This window comes from Mustela nivalis, assembly GCF_964662115.1.
Source record: "Mustela nivalis genome assembly, chromosome: 2".
NCBI lineage: Eukaryota > Metazoa > Chordata > Mammalia > Carnivora > Mustelidae > Mustela > Mustela nivalis.
The window spans coordinates 113,890,149-113,911,812 of NC_139021.1; the positions used below are offsets into that span (position 1 = coordinate 113,890,149).

Consider the following 21,664-nt stretch of genomic DNA (forward strand, 5'->3'; position numbering starts at 1 on the left):
CAGAAGAACGTGTGTTTAAAAAATATTTCTACAGGAAACCTAACTCGTTTTAGAACACATCAGGTTTGAACTCTCCATAAGATCGAGGAAGATACGAATCTCTGAACTAGAAGACCATATATGGATAAGACAACAAAGGGATGAAAAAGGAGTTAGTTGAGAGGGAATCAGAAATCAAAAGCTGTATGAGATAATGGGACCACGGTTAAAAAATAATAATAATAATAAATAAAATAAAACGTTAGAAATAAGTCACACACTTGGTCACACATCAACAGAAAAGGGAACCGGAGCAGTGATTTGGAGACTAAGCCTGAGAAGAGGAAAGTATGACAAAAAACAGATATCCTATTTTCTTCTGTGTGTTTTTCATCTGCTCATTTTTTCATTGATTACAGTCTCAAACATTTCCTACCATCTGGGAATTTGGAATCCACGCTCAGTGTGCTCTTTCATTAACCAAGCTCCCCCCCGGCATTGGCTTTCCTCACCAGGTCCAAGCGTGAACTCTGTGTTGAAACCTTCAGAATGACCCAGTGGTCCCCTGGATCATGTGTTCTCTTCAGTCTGTGGCTCCAGGGACCCAGGGGGCCGCGCGCTGGACGTGAGTGTGTATGGGCGTGGGAGTGGAGTGGACGCTCAACTCAGAGGGGAGAAAGAAGGGGAAAAGCGAGAGGTGAAAATGTGACAAGTATGTAGAGCAGAGACTGGAGATCCAACAAGAAGGTAACCGCTCTCCAAAAACACAAGCCAGGATTAAACGTAAGCAGGGAATTAATAAGAAGAGAAAACTTTACTGATAAGAAAACAGGCCACGTTACAGGGTATCCAAGATCCCATCCTGTGACCCACAAATGAAAAGAAAATAAGAAAAAGTTTAACACCTAGACATAACCCGTTTTTTTTTTTTCTTTTCAAAAATTTTTTTAGGGGTGTTCCACATACAGGCAGAAAATGTAGTCCTGAAGTGAAATGTGGTCCTTACCTCTCACACAGAGATTGAGGCCCCGACAGGAAGGTGGTCTATAGAAAGAACAAGAGGTCCAAGTTGGGCGGACGGCAGGGATTCCTCGCGAAAGTACGTGCTAACACTAGGGCTCAAGTTACACCCAATTATCCTCAGTAACTTCTTGGACTCCTTTGACTGATTCACCCTTCCTTTGGGCTCTGGAAAGAAGGGCTTCCCACCAATGCTACTGGCAGTTCATCTTCACATTGGAGGTTCGGTCTGTGGCCGTAGATAAGAGTATCCACCCGTCACTGCTGCTCCAACAAGAAAGCATGAACTTGGTGGCTTAAACAACTCAGATTTATGACTTCCCAGCTCTGGAGACCAGAAGTCTGAAATGGGTCTCATGGGACTACAGGTGTGGAGTCCCCAGGTCTGCACTCCCTTCTGGGGTCTCAAGGGGCGGGTCTCTTCTCCTTCCCTTGCCAGCTCCCAGAGTCCACCCACAGCCCTTGGAACTTGGCCCCCATCCACATCTGGAGCTAGCAACATCTGGCCGAGTCCTTACACACAGCATTACCCTGACCTTCTCTCCTGCCTCCCTCTCCCGGATTGAAGCGCTCTTGTGATTACACTGGGCCTGCTCCCTCTCTCTTGAGGTCAGCTGATTAGCAACCTTAATGCTGTCTGCTACCTTCGTTCCTCTCTGCCATGCAGTCTGGCAGGTGTGTGATGAGAACCCAGCCGTCTTTGTGGTTCCATTGTTCTGCCTATGGCAACGGCCTCCATGGTTGTGCTTCTGGGGCCCTTAACTTTTTTTCACTGGCACCTCCAGAGAGGAGCGGTGATAAAATGGGAAAATGCCAACATAACAGTTTGGAAGGAAGGGGAATCACACGGTGAAAATGGAGACCCGAGGTTACATTAGCGGTGATTGAATCAGGGAATGCAGTGAACACCTCTAGCTAGCCCAGGGCTTGGTGCAGAAACCCCAGGTGCTTTCATCTGCTTCTGCTCAAAAGTCACTCTTTCACAAAATTTCCACTACCATCTTCCTCTTCTCCTCCCCATCATCCTTAAAATATTTTTCATTCTCCTCTGGACAGCTTCAGCGTGGAAAGGCAGCCACAGTCACCATATCTGTTTTATTGTTGTGAATCAAGAGTCTGTCCCGCTCCTCTTCAGAGCTGAAATTATGCACCCCTGATGATCATTATTATCTCAACGCAGTACCGGCGGAGAAAACTGTACATTGAACAAAGACTGAAGGAGTTCCAGCCATGGGGGGAGAAAGCAACTTCACTAGCCAAGAAAATGTAGTGTTTTGTTTATACACATTGCCTCAGTTACAATTAAGTTTGGTCGTACACAACAGAGATTCCTAGCTACAATTAAGTTTGGTTGTACACGACAGAGATCCCAACAAAGGGAGTTAAACACATGAGGGTTTCTCTTGGGTGTATAAACATTCCAGGGGGCACCTGGGTGGCTCAGTCAGTTGGGTATCCGACTCTTGGTTTGCTCAGGGTTGTGGGATCAGGCCCCGCGTCAGGTTCCACATCTCTGGGGTGTCTGGGTGGCTCAGTTAATTAAGTATCTGCCTTTGGCTCCAGTCATAATCCCAGGATCCTGGGATCGAGTCCCATGTCAGGCTCCCTGCTCAGTGGGACGCCTGCTTCTCTTTCTCTCTCTGCCCCTCCCCTCACTGCTTGTGCTCTCTGTTTCTCGAAAATAAATAAAATCTTTAAAAATAAATAAATGAATCTTCTAAAGAAATTCCACAACCAGGCAGTTCTAGGCATGTGTCGTCACTCTGCAAAGAAGAGGAGTACGAGGCAAGGTACATTTTAATTCTTTTCTTTTAATGACTAGTTTTCAAAGTAAGGAATTAATGTGCTAGCTGCCTTCAGCAGGGAATGGTTTATGTCATACGTTTGGATTTCTTGTTTTAAGTATCATTATGAACTCAGCGTTTTCTATATTCAGTGTGTTTTAGTTGATGGCAGCTATTGTTTTTGATGCTCTAATGGTCTCATCTCTGGCCAGTTAGGGGCTCCTCCAGGTTGGCTCTGGTGCTTTGACAGGACCCCATCAGTCTGAGATGCCTGAGACTTGCCATGGGCCCCAAAGATTCCCCAGGCTCCTCTCGTAGGCTCCTGCTCCAGACCGGGAACCAGTCACTCCTCCAATGTGCCCTGGTTCCTTCTGGTGGGAAATGGCATTTGGAGAACAGAAACTGGTCTTTGTTACTCGACTGCCACTGTTCTTAGGCCTCAGTGGACAGAACTATTAACTGTGTGTTTTGAGGAAAGGTAATCAAGGTCATGCTAATAGTTTCAATGCAAATTTAATACTGCAAAGATTTTACTTACTATCTTTTATTTTATATTTGCAGCTTTGTTAGGCTAAAAGATTTGATTTCTAACAACATGATAAATCATATAAATAAATATTAATATCAAACATTTAAAAACCAAACATAACCACTAACAATAAGACTACAGGCTATACATTAAGTTTCTTTAAAATTATTTTTGCCCTTAAAATATTTCCTAAGATGTTATGGGTTTTTTCCTTTCCTTTTCTTTTCTTTTTAACATAAGCTCTATACCCAACATGGGACTTGAACTCACAACCTGAGATAAGTGTCGCACACTCTACTGACTGAGCCAGCCAGCTGACCCAAAATACTATATTCTAAATTAGTGTGAAATATTTCTTCTCAGTGTAAATATGTCACAAATAAAAATTTTAAATGAAGTATATATATATTGAGAAAAGCCTAGTTTCCCTTCTTCATAGCTAATTATTTATATTAGTTTTAGGTTTATCTTTCCTTTTTTTTTTTTTTTAAGATTTTATTCATTTGAGACAGACAGAGATAGAGCATGGACAGGGGGAGGGGCCGAGAGAGGGAGAAGCAGACTCCCTGCTGAGCAGGGAGCTGATGTGGGACCAATCCCAGTATCCTGGGATCATGGCCTGAGCCGAAGACAGACGCTTAACCGACTGAGCCATCCAGGCGTCCCCTATCTTTCCATTATTTTAAAAACATGAACAAATGTCTATAGATACTAATATTTCCCTCTCCTATTTACACAACAAGTATCATACTATAAAGATCTGCCCCTCACTGTGCTTTTTTTTTTTTTTTTGCTTAAAATACTACATTTGCTTAAAATACTTAAAATACATGGCGATGACTTCATACCAGTACTTGAGATGGCTTCCCCACTTTTCTTAATGGCTGAGTAGACCATTATGTGTGCACGCCACAGGCTGCCTTCCACCAGGAATGTGACCGAGTGGCTGCTTCCCTGCTGCCTTGCCAATAAGATGCATTGTCAAACTTCTGCATTTTCACCACCTGACAGATGAGAAGTGATATCAGTAGTTATCACTTCCCTGTCTCTTACTTTGAATGAGGTTGAGCATCTTTTCATGTGTAAAGGTCATGGAAAATAAATTTTTTTTCAAATATACATGTTGCTTATGGTGGTGTGGTCTCACTTTTTAAAGTAGGAAAGAACAAGAGCAAAGGAAAAAAAAAAGAGCCAGGGAGGTCAACCAAGAAACAGACTCTCAACTACAGAGAAGACACGGATGGCCATGAGAGCAAAGGAGGTGGGGGTGGGGGACACAGGTGCTGGGGATGAAGAGCGCGCTTGTCCTGATGAACACTAAGGAATGGAGAAAATTGCTGAGTCCCTACACTGTACACCTGAAAGTAGTAAAACACTGTATGTTAACTCTACTGGAATTAAAATAAAATAACATTTTCAACATTCTGATGGGTGATTAGAAACTCTCCACAAAAACAAGCTTACACTGAGTAAAGGTCCTGGGCATCGTGTTTCTTAGAGTAGAGAAGGTTCTAGAAAGCTTTATGTGGAAAACTGCAGAGAGGACATTTCACCTGTGAGATTTTAGCATGGGTCCGCACACTTTCCTTACAGTGGCATGCCCGCCAGGAGACCCTCATCTTCAGCTACACATTCAAGTCACACACAGAATTAAAAAAAACAAAAAAAAACAAAAAACGAAAAGAAAGAAAGAAAGAAAAGAAAAAGATGCCCAGGCTCACCACTGGATGTTTGGATCTGGGAACTCTGAAGCTAGTCCTTGTCAGCTATGGGGTTTTTGTTTTGTTTTGTTTTTAGGTGTTGTGTTTTTTGTTTGTTTGGTTGGTTTTTTGGCTGAGGAGATGATTCTGTGCAGATGATGTACTTGCTCAATAAATATTTACTGAGGGTCTACTAAGTGCCAGGAAATGAGATGGCTGGTGGGTGCTGGGAATGCAGCAGTGATGACACAGACACATCTTGTGCCCTCAGGAACTGCAGAGAGGCAAAAGAGAATGAATAAATTCATATTCAGTGGTCATAAAAGCCATGAAGCAATAGGGCCTGAGGAGAGAGCAAGAAGGCATGCTCTTTGATAGTGCGGTCAGGGAAGATCTCCCTGAAGAGTCCAAACACAAGCTGATTTGCGTAAGAAAAATGGGCTTTTGGGTCATGTGGACCTAACCTTGTAAAGGGTACTGGAAACATCTGAGCAGAGTTTACGTAAATTACTTCGCCCCGTGGCTGGTTCATGGCACAGGGCAGCTCTACGATGACGATGAGGACGATTTTTTGCTCAGCAAGGGTTCTCTCTGTAAGGCCCATTTCTGACTCAACGATTCCCTGAGTCCTTCCTGCGGGAATCCGGCCCACACCGATTCATTCACCCAGGAAATGTTCAGGAGGCCGGTACTGTGTGTCAGGAACTGGGGGGCTCTGGGGAGACTGAAGCTGACCTCGCCCGGGCACAGCAGACGTTGCAGGAAGTGACTCCATGTAACGATGATCCTTCTTTCCTTCCCCAGACCCAATAGCATCATTATAAACTCTTAGAGAGCAGGGGACTTATCTTATTCCCTTCTGAACCCCTCCCCTCCCCAGAGGGCGTAAGCTATGTGCTGTGAAGTTCTAGACTCTGCTCCTCTGGCTGGGCTGCCGGGTGCCGTCCTCTCATTTGGCAAGGATGCCAGGACCCAGCAGTGCGATTAGGAGAGAGGCCATAAACATAGAATCTGACCCAGCAAGGGCCCAGCAGCTATCTTTATGCCTTGAGAAAAGGTCAACAGCTATAGCATTTCAATTTCCTAAGAAGTTCAAGGTTATGAAGTGCCAAAAGTCAGATCTGGGGGGGCGGGCGGGGGAACATTAGACTGGACTTTAGACTTGAAATGGTTCTTAGGAATCTCTTGATTTTCTTACTGTTGTTGCTGGTGGTAACCAACTTGAAAAAAAATTCTTTATATGTTTGTAAATCCTGAAGAAGCTTTTGAATTCCTTACATTAACTAACAGCTTTCCCACCCCAACATGTAAACATCCACATGTATGTACATCCATACCCACATATCAGGTAGTGCCCCAAATTCCTGCTTACTCCAAGTCAGTACTTCCCAGAATTAAAAAAAGAAAAATACTCATTATGCCAATAACTTACTGAGTTACAGTTCATTTATGATGAGAATTTATTATATTAGACAAAATAACATAGGATGCCCAGTTAAGTTTGAATTTCAGATAAACAACAAATAATTGTGGAGTGTAAGTATGTCCCATGAAATGTTTGGGACATACTTATGCTCCACAATTATTTGTCGTTTTATGAAATTCCAATTTAACTGGGTTCCTGTATTTTTATTTGCCCAATCCAGCAATCCTACTCGTCACAGATCTGTACATATGCCATCTCTTGTAACCGCTAAAACCTACCCACAAAGTAAGTATGATGCTAATCTTACAAATAAGGAAACTGAGGCTCCGAGAGAGATAGGACGCTAGAGCCTCCAGATTACGGTCCGTACATGGTAGAATCAGGACGTGAAGCTAGATCTGCCTCAACACAAAGGCCTGGTGTTCATGCTTTTCAGGAAAACCAGCAGTTGCTACAACTGTTTTGTTTAGACCTACATCTAGAGTATTTGAGGTTTGGGGCATCCAAGTGGCTCAGTCATTAAACGTCTGCCTTCAGCTGGGGTCATGATCCTGGGATTCTGGGATCGAGTCCCACATTGGGCTCCCTGCTCAGCGGGAAGCCTGCTTCTCCCTCTGCCTGCCACCTCCTTCCTTCTGTTCCTTCTCTGGCTGTGTCTCTCTCTGTCAAATAAAATCTTAAAAAAAAAAAAAAAGAGTATTCGAGTTTTCTAATTGTGAGATTAACAGACATGTTCTTGCTGTTCCCTCAGAGTTGCTCTGCTGAGCTTTCTCACAAGGTGGTGGCGGCTGGACCCTCGCGGCCCACCCGGGGGTCGTGTTCTCCAGGAGGCTTCTCCCCACCCCCCCCCATCCCAGGGACAGCGGAGAGCTCTGGGCCTCCCTTTTAGCGCTTGTGTAACAGGGGCCATCTCCAGGGTCTGTCTCCCTCAGGAGACCGGGAGCTCTGAGGTAGGGGCTGTGTCATTTCTCTGGGGCGTGCATGGGGAGGAAGCTTCAGGAAACGCTCAGGCGTGCCAGATGTAGGAAGCATACCTTCTGGGCATCTGATTTTTTTTCTTTTTTAAAAGATTTATTTATTTTACAGATAGAGCATGCTCAGGGGGGAGGAGCAAAGGAAGAGGGAGAGAATCTCAAGCAGACTCCCTGCTGAGCGTGGAGCCTCAGGCAGGGCTCCATCTTGCAATCCCGAGATCATGACCTGAGCTGAAACCAAGAGCTGGACGCCCAACTGATGGAGCCCCCCAGGTGCCCCTGGGCATCAGATTCAGATGAACTCTGCTAGCGTGTATGGGATGGCCGACTGGGAAACAATGGGTCTCCTGGCTCTCTTTGAAAAGCTCATCAGAGAATGACAACACTCGAAACAACGGCAAGGAAGCCATAATGTCTTACCATTGAACTTGGGAACAATTCTATCCATTACATTTCTTTTCATGGTCCCATTTCACTGTGACCTTTGACACTTGTGTGAGTTGTTATTGCACAACTAAGAATGAATCAGCCTCAGTTAATATCCATTAATATGTGGACAGGAAGGAGGGAGAAGAGAATCTGAGCCTCACCTTTCTAGCTCAGCAAAGTTCAAGCCGGTCATTTAGAAAAGTCAATTTTACATGAAAAAGGAAGTCATTTTATGTGCTAAAGATGCTTGTGTTTGGCAGGGAAAGGTGTTATTCCTTGAAGTAGTTCCTTGAATACATTCGAGACTTTTTTTTTTAATCACCTAAAAGTGGATGGTAATTCTAGTGCATATTGAGTTCCTCTATGTCCTTCCTCCTCTGGGCAGACCTAGTGATTGCCAAGGACACCCAATCAGACTCCTGAGAAGAAATATGGTCTTCTTGTCCCCTGGCTGACCTCCTCATCATCCTGAACTGACTTCACATCAGCGTCACTAAAGCCCTATTTCACTGAGAACAGAAACACCCCCATCCCCGGCCTTCAGCTGTCCAACCGTACTTCGGCAGCTCTTGTCCTGAAACATTCCAGAAAAGAATAATCATGGGCCCATTCCCTTCCCAAAATGACACGTAAATGCTACAAAAAGGAGCTGTTTAAACTAGCTGGCATTTGAGGAATGACCGACAAACAGATTTTGACGAATTTCTGTGAAGACAAACAGACCTGTGGCAGTTGAGCTTTGGCAGAAGCGGGAATGCAGGACCGACCCACTCAGAGAAAGAACAAACACCTTCTCTCCCGGGAAATGACCGACGCGGTGTGGTGTGTCACTCAGAGTCCGGGACACAGCTGTCCGTCACGAGGAAGGGTGTCGCCTGGTGGAGTGGCAAACATCAAGCCTGCGGTGTGACCAGTGTGTTGTTGTGCATGGGCGAGGCTGGGCCACGGCGGGCACACTGTTGGCAGCTGTGTGTCGGGGGGAGGGAGGGTAGCACACACCATGGGCGAGGGCACTGGCTAGGGTGTCCGACTGCTGGGCTCTGTCTCCCTGACCTGGACAGGGCACCTCTCTCTGAGAAATACCCATAACAAGAGTATCTCCCTCCCGCGCTACCGCAAGGGCGAGACTGTAGGGGAGAGACTTTGTCCCCGGCGGGTCGGTCCCTCTGGCTCTTGTTTGCCCGCCGGCATGCCTGAGATCAGAGGAACCGGGAAGCTGGCGTGCACCTGGGTGGTGTGTCGGCTTCAGCCCACAGCCCCCTCCAGGTCACATTTACATGGGGAAAGAAGGAAGAGACCGGGCTTCCAAGGCCTCTCTCATCCCCTTCCCTCCCCTCAGCCCCCTTGCCACCCCACCCCCCAGTTTAGAAGTCAATTAGTTACACGGACAAAGAGGACAGACGCAGGCCCTTGACCCGATGCCCTCCAAACCTGCCCTCTACTCTCAGAACTTGACTCCTTCCCTTGTCAATGGCTTTGCCCTCTACCCTGCCCTGGGCCGAGGACAGGGGGTGAGAGAGGGGATGAGAGTGGGCAGAAGGGAGGCTTAAGCTTCCAGAACTAGCAAGTCACAGAAGGCATCAAGAGACAGACATTTTGGGTTGTTTCCTCTGGTTTCATTTTCTGAACTCAGGATGCGGGGGTCCTGCTGCCCCCTGGGGGACTGCCCTCACAAAGCCTCTTTCCTTGCGGAAGGCACAAAAGCCTCAGTTCTTCCCCCTCGGTCCCAAGTCACTGCAGGCCTCACTTCACTGTCACTGGGCTTCTGTTTGGCTAAAGGGAGAAAATTTGCATTTGGTCTGGACTGGGGAAAGCCTGTACTTGTTTGCTTTGGGAATTAATGTGCTTGCTTTAAATCACGAAAAGCAGGAAGAATTGATCATTGGATTAGCCGTGGGCGGTCATGATCCACTCAGGCATGGTGAGCTGAGCTGAGGTCCAGTGCGAGAGACAATAAAAAGATGCCCCACCAGATGCTTCCTTTCCAGGCCAATCCACACCCTGGGTCATGCCAGCGTAGCTCCCAAAATGGAGCTGCAGGTGTGGCGGACAGAGGGCTCAGCACCGGCTCCTCAAAGTCAGAGCGGGGCTGGATTTTTCCAGCTGTTCCTCTAAATTCCCACTCACTTACCCTCACCACCTTTGAAAATTAAATCAACTTCTATTAACATCTTATATTTTTGACTTTTGGGGTTTTGAAAATTCAACTAATTCAGCTGATCAGGACCCTTTGTGCTTAAGAAACAAAGGACAGAAATCACGGAGGAAGAAGGTCCCCCACCCTGCCCTGCCACCAACAGGTCTCCCTGTACAGGTGTTTTCTTGCTTGGTCTATCACTAACATTCTCTCTTCGTTTTCCAGAGGAGGACAAGCAGGTGAGACACGAAGGTATCGAGTCCCATTGCTAGTTCGTGGCAGAGATCACGGGAGACCCCAGGGGCTGACCTTTAGTGTTTTTGTTTTGTCCCCAAACACAATACAGCCTTCGCACCATCCACAGGCCTGGGCTTCAGCTACTCACTCCGCAAACTAGCCGCTAGCGTGGTGGAACAAGAGCCTGGGTTTCTTGAATTGGCAGAAAAAAAAAAAACATTATAAGTTTTCTGAAAGTTTCACATTCTTGTGGCTTCGTCTAGCGGATAGGTGAAAAGCCACCGGTACTTTTGGCCGGGCCCTACTTCCTTGATAGCTCTAACTGTTTTCACGACCCAAGAGGCATCCATTCCCCAAGCAGAATCTTTTCCATCTCTGCTCCGGACAAGGCGCTCACCCTGACTACTGCTCCTGGGTTTCTGAGACTGTAACGACCACACTAAAAAGCTTCTTTTTCAGTGGCTGCCTTTTGGTCTTTGTATAAAGATCAACTTTGGGATCAGAGAAGTTCTACTTTGGGAACCTTGTCCGGCCTTCTGTTTGCAGTTACGGCAGCTGCAATTCTTGAGCCAGAAAGCAGAAGCCGAGGGTTCCAACCCCCCTACTATAAATGGCCTGAGTGAACATGGACACAAGCATAGGCTTTAGGTCCTATAAACTACAGAATTCAGAAGTAGAATGGACTTTGAGGACCTCAGTGCAAAAGCCTTGTTTTGCAGCTGAATAAGCCAGGGTCCGGAGAAGTTTCATAAAAATGTCCTCCACATTTCGAAGTAGCCACCAATACTGAAAACTCACACAGTAATTGGATTTCTGGTCCTTACGTTGACATACCTCTCCTGCTCAAATAATAATATGGTATTAAAAAGAGACCAGATGGGAAGGCCTCACACACAGGCCACAGAGCCCATGAACCGGAACAGATAAGCAGCACGGAGCCGTGAGAGGGGCTGCTGCTCCCGACCAGGAAGCAGCAGAGGTCATGGGGCTCACAACCTCCAGGATTTAATGGGGACTAAAAATGTTCCAAATGGGATGAGAGATTAATGATCTGCTGCTTGAAACCAGGGTCTGGGGTTTCAAAGGATGAAATGAAACCGGGGCATATGCACTCTCAGGAGACATGGCCTAAGAGGAAGTAGCCGACAGCGGGTTGGGGGCACTGTGCCTCGGGAATCGGCAGGACAATGCTGAGGACCAGGAGTGGCTCAGTGACACAGCACACCCCCGAGCATTGACCGGGAATCTCTGCTGCAGCAATTCGAGGCGAGGGCAGACTGAAAGACAAGAAGGAGAGAAAGCAGGCGGAAACACACACAACTTCTCTGCCAAACAAGTGTGCCAGACACATTTCCAGAAAGAAATCTAATGCTAGGCAAAGAAAAAAAAATAAGTAAAATCAACAAAGCAAACGAGTTCTTTCAGGATGAAATGAAAATTAATTTTACGCTACAGGCTGACAAAGACTTAAAATAAATGTTCAGAATGATCAAAGAGATAAACTGAAGATTAACCTTCAATTTAAGAGAACAAAAAAAGATATAACACAGAAACAAAGCAGATGGATGTGAAAAAGAACCAATTACAAGTACTAGAAATTATATTTATATAATTATTAAAGTTTTTAAAGAGTAGTCATGAATTAAAAAACAAAAAACAAAAAACTCCACCGCACCAGATTGGAGTACTAAGAACAATTCTCAGAAAGCAGTATTAAGAGGGACACCTGAGTGGCTCAGTAGGTTAAGCATCAGACTCTTGATTTCAGCTCAGGTCATGATCTCAGGGTCATGGGATCGAGCCTCACCTCAGTTCTGCTGGGCCCACGTGGAGCCTCCCTATGATTCTGCCTCCCCTTCTCCCTGTGTCTCCTCCCCTCTTTCCCTCTCTAAAAAATAAATGAATAAAAAAGCAGTATCGAGAGACAAAGGGTTAAAAAAAAAATACAGAAAGCAGTGAAGAGGCTTGGGAACCAATCACGGGAGGAAATGGCAGAGAAATACTACTTAAGGAAAGACAAATCAAGACTTTCCAGAGCTGGGAAATGACATGGGCTTTGAGGCCCACCCTCTCATACAGAACAAAGACAATTTCACACTTAGCCTTCAGAATATCAGGGATAGAGAGGAAAAAAATTCTACCAGAGCCTACGGCTCAACACAAGAAAAGGGCAGACAATCCAGCAGGAAAAGGTGGAGAAGATTCAAACACACATGTCACGAAGGAAGCTGTCACGGCCGTTTGAAAGGGCGCTCAATTTCATTAATTATCTAAGAAATTCAAATGGAGGGGTGCCTGGGTGGCTCAGTGGGTTAAGCCTCTGCCTTCAGCTCAGGTCATGATCTCAGGGTCCTGGGATCAAGCCCCACATTGGGCTCTCTGCTCAGTGGAGAGCCTGCTTCCTCCTCTCTCTCTGCCTGCCTCTCTGCCTACTTGTGATCTCTCTCTCTCTCTCTCTCTGTTAAATAAATAAATTTTAAAAAAAGAAAAAGAAATTCAAATGAAAACCATGATGAAACAACACACTACAAAAATGGTTAAAGTAAAAAGACAGGTAAGACCAAATAGAATGTCAGCCAAATGGTACTTCCACATACCATCATCAGGAAGGTGAACTGGCACAACTTCTTGGGGAAAATGTTTAGCCGTGAGTACCAAAACCTTATGTGTGCATACCCTATGACCTAGCAGTTCTGCTCCTAATGGAATTGCACACAGATTTGGAAATGCATATAGATGCTCACCAAAGGAGGCATGAGAACACTAATAAAAGCACCATGCTAGTAACCAGAAACTTGAAACTATCCTAATGTCCATCAAGAAATGAAGGGGTAAGTTGTGGTATATTCGTGAACGATGTAATACAATGAGAGTGAATGAACCACGACTCATGAAACCACACCAATAAACCTCACGCCAGAGTGTTGGTCGAAAGAAGCCACAGACTAGAAGAAAATATCTGCAAAACATTCCTCTGATAAAGAACCTGTATCCAGAATATGTCAAGAACCGCATACATCTCAGTAAATGGAAGACAACCCAATTTTGGTCCAAGTATGTGAAGACGTACTTCAAAAAAGAAGAGAGGGGAATGGTGGTGACTCTCTCAAAAGACTTGGAAAGAATCGGAGAAGATGGCAAATGATGGCACAACTTTTTAACTTTCTCCAACCCACTGCCTCCCATCAACACAGAGCAGCAAAAATGATAAAACCAAACACCCCGGGCGCCTGGGTGGCTCAGTGGTTGGGCCGCTGCCTTCGGCTCGGGTCATGATCTCGGGGTCCTGGGGTCGAGTCCCGCATCGGGCTCTCTGCTCGGCGGGGAGCCTGCTTCCTCCTCTCTCTCTCTCTCTCTCTCTGCCTGCCTCTCTGCCTACTTGTGATCTCTCTCTGTCAGATGAATGAATAAAATCTTTAAAAAAAAAAAAAAAAAAAAAAAAAAAAACCAAACACCCCACGACAACATCTACAACACAAGCTGGTGAGGTATCCCCCAAGGGTCCCCCAAACTGAGACATTGGGACAAACCCCCATGGCCCATTCCACACGAGCGTCTCCTCTGTGTGGAGCAATGGAGCAGCTGATGGAAGGGAGGACCCCGGAGTCACCCACGATTACTCATTGAGAGCACAGCAGCCAGACTGCGGCTGGGTCAACTTCAGCTCTGAAAGGGGCTGAGCAGGGGCCCTGGGACCCCACAAACCTCCCCTGCTGACACCCCCTTCTAGGACATGGCCCCACGTTGAGGACAACCTCCTGGGAATAAAAATCCATACCAAGCAGGACAGGAACGGAAATGGGAAAGGAAGGAGAAGGCCCAGACGAAAATGGGGCCTGGAACCGAATCAGGACAGCTCACAAAGGGCAGGGGACAGCTCATCTGACCAACTCCTCCCCCTGTGTCCCCCGCCACCATAGCCAAGGTTCAGGAAAATGAATGAGCCGCACATGGTTAGGAAACATCCCACTTGTCAACGCCCAAGCGCCCAGATGATGCCGAATGCAGCTGGTCTGCAGGCTGCCCGTCAAGTGGCCATTAACAGAAGATCAAGTTTTGTGTTCGGGTCCTCAGACTGGGAAACACTTTCTAGCAATGCCCATATGCAGTGGGACTCTACCAGCATTAAGGAAACTGAGTAGCCATGTGTTTGCTGTAAGCCACACTGTCATCGAAATGGGGATTAGAGAGGCACATTTATGTGACGGCGTGGGGCAGAGATCACTGGTGTGGCATAACATACTCCACTTGCAGTAAATTCTTGCTTTTTCACTCCCCCTTAGAATCTTCCTCATGGCTATCTGGTGGGGGATCTGCCAGCTGCCCCTGCTGTGTGCTCAAGGAGCCTGGCTTTAAGGACTCAACAGGTGTATTATGGGAGTGAGGCTTCCAGAAGTGGCTGCTTTACTGAGTGAAGGGAAGGGAAAATAAACACACAATGTATCTACTGTTCCCATTAATTTGGAACTGAAACCATCTAGATGCTCCAGCAAAGCTGAACTGTGCTTTGCTGTGAAATACTACAAATTCAATTCTAAGGGATGGTGTGTAATACCGCAGGCAATGAACCTGCCCCTCCCGGCTGACTTGGAAAGCCTTCCACACCAGGTGCCCAGTGCACTTGGCTCAGCCTGGGGGGACAGAAGGAAGCAATCTGTCTTGGAAAAGGTCGTGTGAAAGACTTGGGTGACGCTTTTGTCCCCTTTCGTTCCTGCTAAGGGTGCATCTTCCTGAGCTCAGCTGTTAAAGCCAGTAGCTACGGAAAAGGATAAAGAACGGCAGCATTTTTATTGCACCGGTGAGCAGAGTCGAGAGATTTATGGAGTTTATCATTACAGCGCCTTACTCAAACAATCTGCACACCAGAGTGCCCCATATGAACCAGGTCAAAATTCCACTTTATCACTGATAGAACAAACACATGGAGTAGAGCGTCAAGTGTTTTTTTTTTAAAGCACTTTCATTCTCAACCTCGTTTCTTTATCTGCAAAATGGGTTTCACACGGCAGACTTGGTAATCCGTAATGGAGATTAAGTGGAGTCAGTGAAACACCTTCTCTAGTACATGGTAGGCTCAGGCCATTCCCTTACCCAGTGCTAACTAGAATTCTACACAAGATCTTATGGGGGACCTCGTTAACACCAGGTACACTGATAATTATCAAATAACTTGTTATAATATGACTTTGTAACAGGAGGTGATGTTTCTCCAAAGATGAGATGTGACAAATACTAACAAATGCATGCCCCCCTGTCGGTGGTGGTGCTTGTAACATCTTTAATAACTTTCACTTTTCAAGGACTTTAAGAGAGAGAATGAGCAAGGGGAGGGGCAGAGAGAAGCAGACTCCCCGCTGAGCAGGGAGCCTAACATGGGACTCGATTCCAGGACCCCAAGAACATGACCTGAGCCAAAAGCAAACGCTTAACCGGCTGAGCCACCCAGGTGCCCCATAACCAGAGTTCTTAGAGCTGTTAAAAAAATAGTTCTCTGACATTTATAATGCGCCCTTGGCTTGCAAGGAAGTCTTCCAGCTGGGCTTCTATGTTTTCAAGAGCAAGAATGAGAACAGCTAGACTTGAAAAGCAAGTATCACTTAACCTCCCTCTGGCAGGTGACGGAGACAAAAATCAGCAGCACCTGTTTGAAAGAGTTCTGAAGCGCTGGCTGCTCCCTTCCATTTCCAGTATGAGAAAGGCCTGAAGACCTGCAAGCAGGCTCAAGCAGAATCCCAGCTCCTTCTGGTTCCCTGTCTGTGCCTGGGAGTTCCGTGGACTGGTTCCCACTCAACAAGGAAAAGGCAGGGGATAGTTTCTCATTCCTTCCTTCCATTGTCTCCCCTCAAACTCTAATCTCTCCTGAGCCTCTTTTCAGCCACCAGCAGTAAAGTGGCAAGAAAAACTGTGAAACCCAACTGCTTTTTTCCCCACCGTGGACAGAATTCGGGGTGGGTTAAGAAGACTATAAAACTAACATAGTCAAGCTAGAACTCTAGGCTCTCCTCCTGATCTCCCCAACACAAAGAGCGGCAGCAAGTTTCAGGGAGCAACACTGCAGACAGGAAAAACACTCTTGTCCCACACCGAGACCAGTGGTCACACCTCCTGGGGAAGACAAGAGCAAGGACAGAAATTTTAAAGAAAAGAGACTAACGCTGGTTTCTCAGGGAGAGAGCAAAACTAGTGTCCTTCCTATCTCCATGTAAGAATACTTCTTAGCGATTAAATAGAACTTTCTCATCTGGATGTATCCAAAGACATGTTTCACCAATACATATTGGCATAATTTATATTGAACCTGGACTTTTGTTTTTAGAATATTTGTTGAAAAAGTTTACCAAAGCATCCGTATTGTTCATGTTTAGTCAAAAGACAATCAGAACCAAGTTTGGCAGGATAAACTCCAATGAAAAAAGCAGAGATAATCTATAGATTTTCATCCCACCATAATTTTCCATATTAGCTATTTCAGAAATCATGTGCAATATTCTAATGGCATTTTCTCTTTATACTAGGAGTATTATTTTAGAAGGCCATCATTTTAATGAACAAATATTTCTTCTCCCAGTTCATCAAACAAGAGTGTGTATACGAATGGCTTAGGTGTAAACAATGGTTTAAAATCTGGGAACAGTACATGGAAGATGCTGAATTGAGACTAGTTGTAGAAGACAATGAAGAATCCTTCTACCCTAAGATGTATTACTTCAGTAATGATGGTTTTGTTTGTTTGTTTGTTTTTTAGCTAAACTCTATGCCCAATATGGGACTAGAACTCACGATCCCGAGACCAGAAGCCACACATTCGAGATGGGCTGAGCCAGCCAGGCACCTCCCACTGCTAAAGCTCTAAAGGTTAACCTCCTGCCAAGTTCCAGATAGGCAGTACAAACTACAAGTCTTTTAACTGGAAGAACATGACATCTTTTGGGGCTGGGGCGTGGCGGGGGGGGGGGAGTGCTGTGGAATTTTCTCAAAAATACCACTTACACACAATAAAAGCAGCTTAACAGATGGATGTGAAGGTGCTTAAGAGTGGACTGGACTGTGAGGTGAGTGGAAGGAAATGCTAAGGGAGCAAGAGACAAAGAATGGCCTGGGGAGAATGCAATGATCTGAGAAGTAAGTTTATGATGGCTAGATAGAGGCACATGATATGGTAATGCAAATATTTATTTTCAGCTTCCATTTGGCAGAAGACAGGCCAAATTGCAAGAATCATTAATGAACACCACATGAAATATCCATCTTAGAGGAAATATGTTCTGGTTTGGTTGTACGTGACTCCCAAGTATTTAAGGGCATGCACCAGTTCTGTGGTTTACAAAAGGAATCTAATGAACATATAAAAGTTATTAGGCCTGGGGGGAAAAAAAACAGCTCTTTTTTCAAGTGGAGTTTTGCTTTCAGTGTTAAAAGTTACAATCAAAACTATATACCCAATTAGTATCAAGTGAATAATTATGTATTTGAGAGCAGAAGCTTTAAAACAAAACATGACTACAGAAAAGGGAGTAAAATGCACTGTGCATTTTGTAGATTAGACAGGAAAATGGCTAATGTCAATAGCTGTTTATTAATTGATGAAAATGTCAGAACCAATAGTCATTTAAATATGGCTTAACTGAGTGATTTGGTCACCTATTCTGAATGAGCCCTATGTTAGCCAAAGATGACTTTTCAATGTTCAACTTTCTATATAGCCTATCCTAAAGAGCTTTCAGTTTTCATGATGAAATTCTTCAGTTTCAGGCATATCCTAAATGGGAATAATAGCACCAGAAACAATAACACAATCTCTGTAGTATTAAGCAAAAATGGACCCCACTTGCCCTAAAATACTATCAAGCTGATTATATGGTCCTGTTTTAATAACAAAATTAAATACCTCCTATAAAACTTTCATAGCCTAGGAGAAGTTTGTGAATCAAATTATCTAGTTGGGGCACCTGGGTGGCTTAGTAGGTTAAAGCCTCTGCCTCCGGCTCAGATTGTGATCCCAGGGTTTTGGAATCAAGCCCCGTGCTGGGCTCTCTGCTCGGCGGGGAGCCTGCTTCCCCCTCTTTCTCTGCCTGCTTCTCTGCCTACTTGTGATCTCTGTCTGTCAAATGAATAAATAAAAATCTTTTAAAAAAAAATTATCTAGTCAATATGTCAGACACCAAGTAAATTTGTTTTAAGGTCTTTTGAGATAACCCCCTTGAAAGAACTAGGTTCATTCAATTTTATACACCTATAGCCTGAGTCTAGTGTTTGTTCACAAAAAGTACTGAGCAAGTATTGACAAGCTGACAATATTAATTTGTGACAATTTGTGATAAATAATCTGGATAAAGAAAGTCCTGAAAAGAAAACACAGCAGTTAAAATAAAAAACCCATTCAAGACTAACATGATATTCAAGAATGGTTGTTTTCTAGAAAATTTTAAAATCCCCACAATACTGTAAGTTTCCAGAGTCAAGCATGCAATGGAATGGTGAGTACTGAATTTTATGCTGGTGGTAACCTCGAGGCTCAGAACACAAAAAAGACCTCAGTTGTTCTTACTTGGACCTAAGTCATATGTTACAATGTTATTCTGATGGAATAGGATGGTGCACAGGAATGCTTGCTAGATTATTCTCTTCTTATCCACCCATTTAAAAATTAAAAAGAAAAAAATTAGACAGCAGCAGCCCCTTGCGGGAACAATCAGCAGTGTACCGGTGCATCAGCTAATGACCTATTTTATGGATGTAATTCATCTGAAGATCAATGATCAACAGATGATCCATGCATCTTTTATAATTTTCAATATGTAGTTGTGATATTTCTTATTTAGTTTTTAATAAAATATATTTCCAAAAAAGAAGTGGCAATTTACTTGAGGAAATTTTTAATAGAAGAAAATTGCCTTATATTGCCTGATTTTGTCAAAGCTGCTTGAAGTTCCAACGTTTTACCATCAATTACTGATTGCATATTGACACAGCAAAAAGACCTGAAAGTAAAGTCACAAGAATTCTGTTTATTTTTATAGCAAACACCTTCACGGCATTTGACAAAACTCAGTATCTCGTTGAAATGCATTCACATCTGTGAAACTAATCCAGCCAGGATAAAGTCTTTATTTAGGGGGGAAAAAAATAATGGAAAAGTGATAAACAAGATACACTTCACATAATAGCAAAATATAAAAATAGAAGCAAAGTGACAGAATGAAAAAAACTGTAAAGCAATGGATTTAAGAAACTGATTCTATCAGTCTTCCTTGTTGCTAATGGTCCTCTTTGTCCTCCATTGTTATAAATGTAAAACAGCTAAGATACTAAAGAAAGGCCTTGCAAGACTTACTACGAGGTTAAAAGGAATTATTGAAAAAGCGTTCAAATACTTTATAAATACTATTATCAAAAATATCTATTTTATTATGCTTTTTGTCTTCAAGTGAAGCTGTCCTTTGAAAATCACACTCTGTTTCTTAATATGGTTTCAAATCTTAACTAGAGAGGTGTCAGCTTTCTTCCAAAGCGACAGTCCCAGCACCACACTACGTCTGCTGAAGACCAAGGATGCCAAAGCTGAGCTACCTGAGGGAGAGACAGAGAAGGCATCACAACTGGAAAGTTCCTGCACTCAGTCAAGTAAGAGATCATCCAAATGACATACGTTGTGAGTCCAGCACTTTCAAGTATCACTTTGAAATCATACTCCATCTCAGTGTGAGATTTCTCATATAAACAGGAAGGATCTAATTTCTATAAATGTTTGCAGGGCCAGCTAGTTCTTTGAATCAATTTTTTTCTCCTAAGAGAGCTGCTCCAGTGAAGAATAGTTTCTTACACATGCATGTTCCAGAGTCAAAAAGAAACTCAATATTTTTCTGTGAAAAGACAGAAATACTGAAGTACTGTGAAAGCTTTCTGTAACCGTGGGTTGCCCACCTATTCCAAGCATGTAATCACTCCCTCTGGATCAGTCCCCGATGAATGAGAACTGTTCTCCAGGTACTCATAGCTCGTCAGATGTGTTGTTCACCTTTGGTAATTCACACTCTTCACTGGCATGGCAGCTCTGAAGGATGTCCTTGTAGTGGTCCTTCAGATCCTCGTACAAGGAGGCAGTTTCCTGTGAATAAGCCAACGGTAATACCTTCTCATTCAACAGCATCTGCACTCGGAATTCCTCCTTAGGAGTCTTAGCATTTTTACAGTGGTAAAGCACGAATATTAGGTTCGAGGCGTAGGGCACAATATGGCCACTCCGGAATTTACGATGCAACTGTTCCTTGTAATTGTAAGCTGTTAGGGGCTCCTTGTCTTTGAAGTAGCCCATCAGAGAGAGCAGTGGCAGAAGGGTCTCTGCATGACCAAACTGAAGGATGACTGGAGAGGAAATTGGCTGAGACCTTAAAAAACAAATGGAGAGAAAGTATATATATATAGACTCATGTCATGGAAGATAGCATCTACAGTAATGAGAAGCAGTGTACAATGTCCTTGTTTTTCTAATCTTTATATACACAAGTCAACAATATGGTTAAAATTCTGTGTGGCCATGAACTAAACTGTTTATACTCAGTTCAGTTCCGAATTCAGGATCCCTGTGGTACTGCAAATCCATCTAAAACACTGCACACTCGCTATTCTCTAAGTTCACAGACAGAAGAAAGTTTTTAATTAGGAGATTAAGGAACCTGAAGCAGATATGTATTTCAAAATTGTATTGCTTTTCCATGAATGAAACTGAGCAAACTGGCCCTTAGTCGATATAAATTATTCCAGGGAGGTCTTCTGAATGAACTTCAAATGCTATTTTATTTGCCTCTAGGAAATAAAGACAAACAATATTCAATAAATTTCCTGGTTGGAACCAAGTCTGAACAGTGAATGGTAACTCATGTAATCCTTCAATGTTTTACGAGACCTGACTTGGGCACTGAATTTGTAAGACAGCCATGAAAGGGTAGAGATGCAACCTATTCTCACTGGTTGACTGGGTCTGTGGCTGGGAGCAGAGTTTATGCAATGTGAGGAGTACAACAGCTTTTTCAACACTGCAAGCTAAGTCACATTTAATCCAAGTTTTCTGGTTGTTTTTTTGTTTGTTTTTTGCTGTTGTTGTTGGGTAAAGCCTTTTTAAAACTAAGCAGCAGCAAATGACTGCTTATCTTTCCCCTATTCTTTAATAGGAAGAATATGACTTTTTTCTTGAACATAATTTGTAAATCTATTCAAATACAAGTAACCATCTGACTTCTTGCTGCCACCCCACACATGAGACTACAAACTTAGCGCTGGGTTTTCTGGGAGGCCAGCAGAATCTGCATCAGAATCCCCACAAAATACAGATGGAATTAGAGAGTAGGTCCAAAACCCACAGAAACATTTACAAATAACCATAGGGAAAAGTTTTCTCAGTGAATCACAAACAGCCTGAAGACCTGAATATTATTATCGGTGTCTGTAA

The 21,664-nt window shown here is 44.1% G+C and overlaps 1 protein-coding gene across 1 annotated transcript in view; it reads right to left on the bottom strand.

The window, feature by feature from the left end:
* Window positions 1-19,203: 19,203 nt before the first annotated feature.
* MINPP1 (multiple inositol-polyphosphate phosphatase 1) overlaps window positions 19,204-21,664 on the bottom strand; it is a 47,508-nt gene continuing 45,047 nt past the window's right edge. The window contains exon 5 of the mRNA XM_082720952.1: window positions 19,204-20,603. Coding sequence (XP_082577078.1) covers window positions 20,207-20,603 — 397 coding nt within the window. The 3' untranslated portion in view covers window positions 19,204-20,206. The remainder of the gene's footprint in view (window positions 20,604-21,664) is intronic.